We start from the raw sequence: 12,475 nt of genomic DNA on the forward strand, positions 1-12,475 counted from the left end.
CAGTATCTCTCGTCTAGTTTGATTATGATTTTGGTGACAAGTCTCCTTCCAATGCCCCATTCTTCGGCAACCTTCACAAAAATCCTACACCATCTCATAGACAACCTTTAGATCAAGTTGAACTCCAGTGGGCAATGTAATCGGCACACTCTCAACTCTTTCCCCGATGACTGCAATTCCCATCATGAGGCGCGCATACTCCAATCTGTCTCTTGTCCGTGTCATTTGATCCGTGTAAAGTGGATTCCCAATCTCCATGCCTATCAAGCTTAGCACCTTTGATGACCAACAGTCCAATGACAAGTCATGGATCTGAATCCACATCGGGATGAAATGCCCATCTACATTGAAGAGAAAACAGCTTGGCATAAGCTTCAAAAAGATTGGAATTCCATACGCAAAATATGGCCCTTCAAGAACCACCTTCTCCCTATCCTCCATTGTCTCAAACTGATATACAATCCATCTATTCCTGTGCATGAAAAATTTGTACGAAACTCCCCATAGGGAAGTCTCGGCCAGGATGGCACCTCATGAAGCACCCCACAATACAAGCCCAATGCCCATCCATTGTTTCAACGTCATCATATTCAAAACGCAACCTACTTCCGATTGCCTCGTAGTGTTCCAATGGCATTGCTAACTTCGCCTTTCGATTGTCTTTGAAAAGGTTGGCCCATGTCCTTCCCTGCTATAGGATTCTTCCTTTGCTAGGAATTCCCCTATGCTCCTCCTGAACTTCTTCCTCTTCCTGCTTTGCAACCGCCTCTAGCAACCCCTCTTCTTTCAGCACTCCTCCCCTCTCTCCTAATGGTGAGACTCCTTCATGACTTCCTTTGCTAGGAATCCGCCACATCCGCCTGCTGCCTCATTATTACTACAGGATTAGCTTAAGGTAGATTCAGAAATTCCTGCTCCACATGAGCATTTTGGGGACCGCTTGATTGTGCTAATTGATTTCGAGATATATTTGCAGCATTAATAGGGATGTAAACGAGCCAAGCTAGAGCCTAATACTGTTCGGCTCGGTTCGGCTCGTTTAAGTTATATCCGGGCTCGAGCTCAAATCGAGCTTTTATCACAAGGCTCGAGCTTGGCTCGTTTTAGAATTATCAAGCTCGCGAACAGTTCAAGCTCGACTCGTTATTAGCTCGATTATCAAAGTTAACGAGCCTAACTCGTTAAGCGAGCTCGGGCTCATTTAGAGCTCGTTTTTGGCTCGTTTTAGAGCTCGTTTTTTTGGCTCAGACTCGTTTTTTTTGGCTCGTGAGCCTATAAACGAACATGGTCGCGAGCTCACGAGCCGAATATCCTTAAGCTCGAGCTCGGCTCGATAAAACTGTCGAGCTCGAAATCGAGCTCGAGCTCAGCTCGATAAGATAAACGAACGAACTCGAACGAGCTTTTTACCGAATCGAGCTCCGTATAGCTTGCGAACTGTTTGGTTTATTTACATCCCTAAGCGTTAACCAGCTTTCTTTTTTGTCATTTCAGTGTGAGGAATAAATGTAAAAGATGTTGGACAAATTGGATTCCAACCGGTCACAGAGAAACTTCTTTGTGCAACCCTGTTGTTAAACCCCTACCAAATTAGCCGCACCTTCCACCTTTGTACCCGTCATCTTCCTCCCAATGCTCCGATGATCACCGGAGTAGATTCCAGCAAGAAAATACCCCTCCCTGAAAACTCGTCAGAATATCCCAACCAGAAATCACATTCAGGAAGCAACCAGCAGTATTGCAGTCTTCAAAACCCCGAGCAGCCACCTTCCTCCAAAATCGCAGATTTGCCACCAAATACTACAAAAACCAACAGTTCCACCTCAAAGAAGTGATGTCACACCCTTCCCACGTCCCTCACCATTGGTGAGGGGTGGGATGCCACCCAAGAGCTCTCGCAAGTCTCCTAATCAACTTCCAACAACCATGTCTCAAGGAAAAAACTAGAGAGAAAGGAGAGCTTCTCTCTCTAAATTAGAAGCCATTTTTATCTCAAGTGAACTTCATATACTGCTTTCATTCTAGGATAAAAATCCAAATTGATGGGACATTCCAATCTTGAGAAATTCAAATACATGAGAAACTCCGGCGTAAATTTGACTTACTCCAGCTCAGCCTAATGACTAACCTCAGATAAATGTTACTTGTTTATCCAATCGATATTCTACCTATTGAACATATTGATATTCTTTATTTTTCTCCTTCCCACAAAAGATCTTTCTTTCTCTGTCTTCTTATCATTCATCCTGTATTTTAAAACCTCTTAGAAATAGAATGAGGATAATACCTTCTATTGCACGAAAAAAAACTACATCAAATACATCCAGATATCTTTATAATATCTTGTGAATCTTTTGTATGTTTTTGTCAACCTTGCATGTTTAGAAAGCTTTAAATGGTTACCTTTATTGTGTATAGCTAGGAAACACCTCAGTGTTCACGAATAGTTTACTAGCTCATTTAGAAGGAAAATTCAACTTAATATTTCTTTTAATTGTGGTGGCATGTGATGTTTTCAACATAGAAGCAATCTAATCAATACAGATTGGTTGTTTCAACAACATTCTCTTTCTCTGTCTTGCTTAGAGGTCATGTCTGATAACAAGCAGAAGAAAGTGTAGGATATTTCATTTAATTAACATGAAGCTAGCATTTAGCACTCTGGAATTGATGTGATTCTTCTAAACAATTCTATGTTAGTGTGGGTGTAAGAATCATGTCAGACAGTAACTATTCACCCATAGTTCCATATATTTTCAACAATGCATAAACAGATATCAGTTGCAGAATGATGGAAATACAATACAATTCATACATGTGAGGCATGGTTATCTAGAGTTTTATATACATACCCATTCCCAGCAAAATCAAAGCGAAACACACTGATCCCTTGATTGGTTAATGCAGAAGCAAGGCTAACAAAAATCTTTTCATCCTGAATAGTATTCAAAAAATATCAGGAATGATTAACATAGAAGAAAATTCATTATTAAGTTGCATGTTGGCATACAAGTTTAAGAAATATAAGAACAAATTAGTTCCACTAGTTAAAAAACTTCATTCCCACGGAGATCTATATAAAATGTAGACCATACAATGAAATGTTGTTCAGTGCCGCCCGGCACGAACGGTTTTTACCGTTCCGTCAAGCGGCCGAAACCGGCACAGGAGGTGTCCTTGTCTCGGTGGCGGCGGAGGAGTCACGGATGCCTCCGGCGGTGCTAGAGGAGTTGCAGGAATACTTCCGGAAGCGTCCCACAGGCGTCACGGGACGCCTCCAGCGATGCTTCCGACGCACCCGGACGCAGCGATCGCGGGCGATCATGGTTTCTTTTCCGATAATTAATTATTTTATTTAATTAATTTAAATAATTTTTAAAAATGTGTGATATTTCGAACAGGCATTTATAAATCCTAATTAAATTATCCTAATAAAATATATAAAAAATATAGTTAAAATTAAAATAAATTTAATAAATTTTATTAATTAATATTATGAAATTCTTTTTAATGTTTTAAATTTCATTTAAAAATTTTAAAAAATATAATAATTCTTATTTATATTCTAATATATTTTTTTATTATTTTGTATTATTTTAATTTTTATTTAAAATTTAAAAAATTTAAAAAAATTCTTTAAAAATTCTAATAAATTGTATTTATATTCTGATATTTTTTTTATTTTATATTTTTTTACTTGATATTTTTTACTATTTAAAATACATATTATTTAATTAATAATTAATTAAATGAATAAATAGTTAATTTATATAATTATTAATATATATAAAGTAATATATTATATTAATTTATATACCTATTATTATAGATAGATCCATTTAATTCGAGTTATTGATATATCAATTTTATTTAAATAAAATTATTTTTAATTATTTTTTCTAACAATACTAAGTTCAATAATTGAGAACTTATATAAAATCAATATATAACTTATTTTTATATACACCATAAACATATTTATCTTATAATTGCTATATATAAATAAAAAAATATTGAAATCATATTGGCATGACACGATACGATACCAAAACCATATGGTTCCAGTCTGAGATCGAAACCTCAGCACGGGTCAAAATTTTAAACCTTGATGTAGACTATTATTGGCCCAAAGAATTATAAATATAAAAGAGAGCATATTTATAATATCATCAAATATATTAATATCATCACTAACAAAATTCTTGAGAATATTTTTTTGCCCCACCCAATCTCCAACCTCTCACACTCAAAAATGTTAAAGGGGATGGTAGGGGCAAAATAAAAAAATTCCCACATTTCTTCAATTTAAACAATTGACTCCAAGAATTATCTAGAAACCAAGTTGCTAAACCTCGTAAAAAAGGCAAAAATTCTTTAAAATAGTATGCTGATATTGTTTAATAGTCTAAATATACACAACACTAAAAGGATCATCAATGTAGTAAGGGAATAAATTTCAAGTTTGAATTTTGATAATTATTCTAATTTGTTACTTTTTAATTGATAATGGGATAATTGAATTTTTTTTATTTTCTTAGCCTTTATTACGATCAAGGCTTTTAAAAGTGGTATAAGCAGCCACCCTAGGTGATCATGGCAAGACTCTGCTTTACCTATTGTGTAGGCAGTCATGGCTAGGTGAGTGATTTAAAAATTGAGGAAGGCACTATCTAGGTAGCCTAGGCGGTCTACACGGCCATTTGGTTATATTAGAGAAATAATGAGTTCAATGATGAAAAAAGGTCTAAAATGATGGGGAAAAAAGTAGTTCAGTTTGTGAGACAGATGAAAATACGGCAGTTCACTTAATAATTGTAATCATTTCTCTTCTACTATGCCAAAATCTGACTCCACTTCTGACTCACCAAAAAAACATCCTTCTGCCTAACATCCAACAATATCTCATACGAGAAGCGGCTAGTCACATATGGCAAACACCAACCGCACATGACACCCCCACCACACATGATGCCTGTCATCCTCATTCAAGGCCTTCTCTCAAAACCCCTTCTTCACTCATTGCATCGACACTCTACAAAACCCTTCTTTTCTCAACACCCATCAATCGTTGCAACTCTTTTCCACATGCATTACCCCCAAAAACCTTCCTTTCCTTACACTCATTGGTTGCAGTGACTCCTCTACAAAGGATGCCTATCCATAGATATTGAATATGACATCATTGATCCTTTGTTGTTTACCACGACTCCCCCACAAAGTCTCCACAAGTACTAAACGTTCCTCTCCATCCACAACTCTACTAATGCCCCTCCCTCCATAGTGATTCATCAGCAATACCGATCCCTCTCCCTCCACAACATCCCTCTATAATCCATCAAATCCTTTCATCCACATCAGCAACCAACCACACTCCACAATAGTAAAGAACCAACCTTTGGCTAATTTTTTTTTATTTTTCATTTTTTTCTCCACAATAGTTTTACTTTCCATTTCAATCTCTAATTGTATATTTTTGTTGTCTTGTTTATTATTTAGTGAATTAAAGTATGAAAACAACCTCGACACACAACATAAAAGTTCTAAATGCTATATACCGCCCAAGGCAATTGATCCATCTTGTAATTATAGATATATTCCTAATAAAAATGACCTTATACTGTTAAGTCCAAATTCTGAGGGAAGACAAACAAAGTAAGTCTAGAGCACTTAGCTCATGTCCAAGGTAATATTGTGGTTGTTCGAATGTAACATCTAAAGATAAGAAAGTGATCATTGAATGCATGGAGTCAACAAAAAAGAATGACAAGACAAAATTTGCTTGATAAAGAAAGAGCTAAGGTAGACAAAGGGATGAAGAAATACAAGAAGTGGGTAGTAAAAGACAAAAGGCCAATGGATCGATTCACAGCTAGTGATCTAGAAATGATTATGGCATCAACATCACAAAGCTCACTGAGGCAAAGTAGCCTCAAAGATAAATTTGCCAAGGAAGAAAAGGTAGAGTTTACCAGTATGTTGCCAAATGGTTCTATGAAGAAGGTATTCCATTTCATGAAGCCTTAAGTTTTTCCACACTATAGTATGCAATGGGTTTCCGGGCTATAAAAGTCCAACTCCTTATGAGATTGGTGAACAATACTTAAGAAATAAGTGGAAAAAATCTAAGATTTGCAAGCAGGATGCTTGGAAGAGAATCAATTGCAATATTATGATATATAGATCAGAAGAGCAAGATCAGTATGCTTTGTACATGAATTGATAATTAGGCACAATTATCCTGAAGCCCATTGATGGACCTAAGAATTATACACTCATGAATACATTTTTAAAATTGTTGATGAATGCATAAAGGATGTTGGAGAAGAGCATGTTGTATGTAGTACCAGATAATGTTGCTGGAAATTTAGTTGTTAAGAGATTGATGAAAGAGGAATACCCACACATATCCTGGTCCTCTTGTAGCCCACATTATTTATTTGATGCGAGAAGAGATTGGCAGGGGAAAGCGATTAAGGATGCAGTTGAAAAAGCAAGAGTTCTCACCCACCATAAGGCATTGAACATAATGCATCACTTCACTTAAGACTTTAAGCATAGAATGTCACTTCACTCAAAAGTGTACAAGCTGGAATCACAAGCTTTGCAACTTCTTTTCTCACTATGAAGTCTTATGAATATGAGGGAAAAGTTTTCCCTGTAAAGTCTTATGTGAGGAAAAAGTTAAGGATCATATTTTCTTAGGATGAGTGTGTGTAGAGCAAATAGACTAGAAAGTGCTAAAGGCAAGAGAGCAAATGTTAGTTATGAGCACACAATCTTAAGGATGTGTGAATTTTACACTGTGTCTGTCTTTAGTGAAGTTAGTGTCTGTCTTTAGTGAAGCTACTAAGGATTGTTGATACTGATAAAAGGACAATATGTGATTTGTGTAAAATGGCATAAAGGATGCTAAGAAAGGAATAATGACCTTTTTTAAGAATGAAGAATCTTCTTATTATAATAGATATGTGAATACCATTGAGAAATATACGAAGGGAAAATTAGATAGTACTCTACATGTTGTTGCTTATTACCTTAATACATTTTACTATTGTAGGGACTCCATCAAAATAGATGGAGTTAGTAGTATTATCATGGATAGTATATTCACATATGTAGAGATTTTCTATCCTGATCCTACCACTTAAGATAATGTGATAAGCATAAAATTGAATACATATAGATGCATTTGGACCTAACATGTAGCTCCTCTGGTATAAGAGGAATTAGAGTTTAAAGGATATGCAAGAATAGCAATGATTGTTTAATTGTGATTTTTTTTTTTTGTATATAAAACATTTTTCAATAAATAGATCTCTCGTAGATTCATACAAAGAGAAGGAAATAAGCATAGAATTGAACACATATAGATGCATTTGGACCTAACATGTAGCTCCTCTGGTATAAGAGGAATTAGAGTTGAAAGGATATGTGAGAATAGTGATGATTGTTTAATTGTGAATTTTTTTATTGTATATAAAACATTAATCAATAAATAGATCTCTTGTAGATAATAGATTCATACAAAGCGAAGAAATTCCTAGATCACTTGGAGTCAAATGATGCTGCTAGTGCTAGAGAATGGATGAATGAAGATGTAGAAGAGGAAGTAATTCCAAGATTAGGTTACACATAGGAAATAGATACAAAAGCCTCAGGACTCTAGCAAAGAGAACATAGAAAATAGTTGCAGAAGCCAATTCTAGCAAGGAGAAGTTGGTGCTTCTATAAGGGAAGACTTTGAAGAAGAAGAAATTAATTATGAGGAAGAAAATGAAGAGGGCAATGAGAAAGAACTAAATGAAGCTTTATAAATTTTCTCCCCCTTGAAAGGACTAGACTTGATTGTTCCTTACCACTATTTTGATTGTTCCTTAAAACTATTCACTTATGAACTTATTTTATTGCAAACTTGAATGTAAGATTAGTTATCTTTTTCGTAGTTTGATATTGTAGAATGATAACTAATTACAAAAAAAAAGTAGATCTGCTACCTTAACCCTCCCCCCTCCCCCCTAGTGCCAACCTCACGAATATAGAGGAAGATAAATGCAGGTCTAGGCATCAGGCACATGGTGGGGTAAACCCCCGGTCGTCAGTTCCTGAAAATCGATCTCTGGCCATTACACCAAAGAGGTCATGCGTCCACCGTCTGCACTACGCTCGGGGGCATAACTAATTACAAACTTGATAGGCTCTTATTTGTTTGCACAATCTAGCAAGTTATAAATTTTATCCAAAGATTGCAGTTGCCCACCCTCTTACACTATTGCATGAACTTGTGGAGCATTTTGAATTGCACAAGTAAGTCAAAGGACTTACAAAAAAGGCATTAAGAGACTATGATTCCTTTCGTGGTCCTTGTTTTGCTAGCACCTAAAGAGGATGACTTTTAGAGAATATACATCGATCACTATTGAATGCAAGTTTCTCATACCTGCACTTGACAACATGCTCAATTTTATGGCAATTTTAAGTGTTTAGTGATGGCTTTCGGACTAAACATCACAAGAACTTTTATAGAGATGATAAATCAGGTCTTGAAATTATTTATAAGGGAATTCCTCATATTGTGTTTCAATAACATTTTAATTCATAATAAGAAACATAATACCTACCAGGAGACATTTGCCATGTCCTTAAGACCCTTAGGCCTAAAAAGTTATTTGTTAATTTAAAGAAGTGTCCTTCTTAAAACCTAAATTCTCTTCCTCAATTTATCATCTCAATAAAGGCATTTTGATCAACCTAGAGAAACTTAGGGTAAGTAAGACCTGGTTGAAACCTCATACCCTTAAGTGGCTTAAAGCTTTCAAGGATTTGTGACCTTCTATAGGCACTTCATGAAATACTTTAATACCATTATAACTCTTGTAAAAAATTGCATTAAAGAAAGTTTGGTGCTCTAAATCTACCTTTTGTACTTTTTGAAAAATTAAGGAAAGGATGACTAAGTATCCTTTTTTAACCATCTTGAGCTCTTCAAGCCTTTTAAAGAATTTTGTAATTCTTCTAGAGTAGAAATAGAGAAGTGTTATGTAATCTGTCTAAAATAGGAATAGGCAGAACTCTATGTCAAGAAGGGAAGCTAATTGCATTTTTTAGCAAAACACAATAAAATTCAACAACGTTATTCCACTTATGATAAAGAGTTTTACACTATTGCCTTATGAATTCATCTTGTATGAAGACAAGGATTGAATTTTATCCAATCACAAAACAAGCTAAGTGTCAAACATGCTGTGTGGGTTGAATTTTTCAAGAAATACACCTTTCTACTAAAAGGTTGACTTGGTGTAAACAACATATTCGTCAATGCAATGTCATGCTATAGTCATGATATACACAATAGGTACAATGATGGTAAGATTTGACCGACTCAAAGATGAGTATGATACTTGTCCCAACTTCACAATATTGTTTTAAGGGAATGTATTTGTAAATTTATAGAATATCATTTAGAGACCTTTTTATTTAGAAAATGCACTTGAATGGACTAGTTGGACGCTTTAAAAAGGATAAGACCATCACCCATATTTTGAATTGATTTTAGTGGCCATTATTGTGACTAGATGTTACCTAAATTGTATCATAATGTCGCATATGTTAGACAAAACACATGAGTTCACAATGTTGTCGATTTCTCATAAACCGAACTAGACATTAGCATAAACCTCATTTTAGATTTACCCCAGACTAACCAAAACAACAACTATATTTTAGTAGTGGTAGACCAAATTTGAAAGATTACACATTTTATTTATCTAATAAAACAAATAATGCATTATATATAGCCAAATTACGTTTTATGGCGATTGTTAGACTACATATGTCTAATAATGTTAAATAATTAGATAGGCATGTACACTTTGTCACATACTTAAAACTACTTCTAACAAATTCTATTGAAGTTATTTGAAATCTAGCTTAAGTTTTCTTCTCATTACCAATCACGGATGATAGATAGATCAAAATCGTCGATCAAAGAGAAATTTGCTTAGGTGTCTAATGAAAAAAAAAATAGTTGGAAACAAATTTTACCAGTTACTGAATTTGCTTATAATAATTCGATAAGTTAGTCTATTATCAAATTTTGTTATCTACCATTTTATTCTTATCTAAATCAACTAAGAGTTTTGTTGACTTCTAAAATATGTATACCAATGTTAGGAGGAAAACTTCACTAAGTAATGAAATATATAATACCCATCATAAATTTAATGACTACAATGTAGGGAATATGTGTTCATTAGGAGTCACACTAAACATTTTACTAAAATCAAAAAGTTAAGTCTTCATCCTTATCTATTGATTTGTTGATAGGTTATGCTCCCATAGTGTTCATTCCTCCACTCTTATATGTTGCACAATCCACTGCTTAGATCAAGTGTGTTATGGACACTCAAATGGTGATAGCCCTCAAGGAAGCGCCCAACAATAATTAGTACGTTGGAAATGAGTTCTAGAGATTAATGACATATAAATTACTGAAAACGAACTTGGACACCACACTCTCAAGCTACTTGAAGCAATAGAACATCAATCATATAGTCCATCTACAAAGACGCCTCTACTTTTCATCCATGTTCAACATTGTAAAGTCTAATTTGGCAAGTCTCTTCAGATGGTCGGGTTTTTTTTATTGGGAGGGAGGCAATGTAGAAAAGGAATAATTTTAAATTTAAATTCTAATTTTGAGTTGTTTAGTAATTAAACCATCAGCTCATAAACTTAGATCAATCAAAACTAGCAATTGATATAGTGAAAATAAACATATAGAGAATCAACCTCTGAGTCATGTATAACAATCTTATGTCTGTAGTTGATAAAGTAAGATGAATTTTCCCTTGTAAGAATGGATTTCCCATGAAAGAAATAGAAAAATGAGAATTAGGTTAACAAATTGTGGAAATGGGAAAATTCATTACACATGAAATTGACAATCATCTGAGACCTAAAGATAACTACGCAATGTTGAATGGAACACATTTTTCTCTTTCTAATTTCACCAAGAAATAGTATGCAATTGAGCTAGAAAAAAAATAGCAAACAAATGAAGACCTACCTTTGATGATCTGAAACCATGGCATGCAATCACAAGCTTCCTAGACCCATTATAATGGAGCAGCCCGACAAGCTTTTCTCCATGCTTATTCTGGATGGTAATTTTTGATTGAGAAACCTCTAAACTCAAAATATCAATAAACAGTTGTCTCAGATTGGGAATTTGAAAAGGAAATCAGACAACAAAATCGCATAGAACAACAACTAAACTTTATACCACTAGGTGGGATCGGTTAGCAACAACAACTAAATCCTAAATCGCATAATAATAATAATAAAAATAAAAATAAAAAAAATTAATTCAATCATAAAAAGTTAACCTTTAATTGAACTATTGAGGTGTGCTAGGATTTAGTTCAGAGGCAAATTTTAACAGTTTTAAGGAATTTTTCTAAGGAAACACTTTAAAAAAAAAAAAATCTTTCTAATAGGGAATTCAACAAAGCCTGGTGTGGGAGCAATAGCATTCACCAAAACTCAATGAGGCCCCAAATCTTATTCATCTTTCCACAATGTTGCCCTAGAATGAATTGAACTCAAGGCGGTTCACTAATTGGAAAGGGAACGAGAAAGAAGAAAAAAAAAATCGGAAAAAGGGGATCACCGGAGACTAATTGCTCATCGGAGCCAGGAGGCCGCTCCGCCATCCTCCGTTCCGCTCGGGTTCAGTCCGTGCGGATCATTTCCCTCACCTATTTAACAAGTCTAAATTTCAATAGAGAGAAACTTTTTTTACTTTTTTAAAATTAAAATATTTCTTAATTCCGTCCCTATAATTTCATTTTTATCATCTCATCAATCACATTTCCATACTATAACAAAACCAAACTATAATAACATGCAAAGTGAATACAAGCAATTTTTTATTATAATAAATTTAATCATTTTCATATATTAATATTGTCTGTTTTAATCATCATTAAAGTATTTTTTGAGACATTTCAACTAAGTGAATGTTATTTCGTTTTAATCTACAAAATTATATCATTGAAAATAAAAATTTATTGGAGAAAAAAAAATTGAAGTTGTCATCTTAGTGAGAACGATCTCATAAAAGAAATAAATTAAGGGAAGCATTTATTTAAGACTATGACACTTTGTATCGAAAATATCAAATATCTAATAAAATATTTTATATCTATTGAAATTTGATCTTTATTAAAATAACCACGGGTTGAAAATAAAAACCTAATTTTAAAAAAAGAAAGAGAGACATTTGCCCTTAATAAATTCAACTGACTTAACTAAAGTTTGTTTTTAATCCGAGCTTAGAACCATCTTTGATTTTTTTATATATATATTTATATTTACATACTAAAAAAATATTTTTTTAAAAAATTGAATTGCACATTTTAAATGTTTGTGCACAAATTGTGATTTATTCTTAATAAGAATTTATTATTTGTCTGAA

The 12,475-nt window shown here is 34.0% G+C and overlaps 1 protein-coding gene across 1 annotated transcript in view; it reads right to left on the minus strand.

The window, feature by feature from the left end:
- LOC121985057 (uncharacterized protein YfhR-like) overlaps window positions 1-11,781 on the minus strand; it is a 37,930-nt gene extending 26,149 nt beyond the window's left edge. The window contains exons 1-3 of the mRNA XM_042538313.1: window positions 11,669-11,781; window positions 11,066-11,184; window positions 2,853-2,935 (exon numbers count right to left, since the gene is read on the minus strand). Coding sequence (XP_042394247.1) covers window positions 2,853-2,935; window positions 11,066-11,184; window positions 11,669-11,711 — 245 coding nt within the window. The 5' untranslated portion in view covers window positions 11,712-11,781. The remainder of the gene's footprint in view (window positions 1-2,852; window positions 2,936-11,065; window positions 11,185-11,668) is intronic.
- Window positions 11,782-12,475: the final 694 nt, after the last annotated feature.

The sequence above is a fragment of the Zingiber officinale genome, chromosome 1B (assembly GCF_018446385.1).
Source record: "Zingiber officinale cultivar Zhangliang chromosome 1B, Zo_v1.1, whole genome shotgun sequence".
NCBI lineage: Eukaryota > Viridiplantae > Streptophyta > Magnoliopsida > Zingiberales > Zingiberaceae > Zingiber > Zingiber officinale.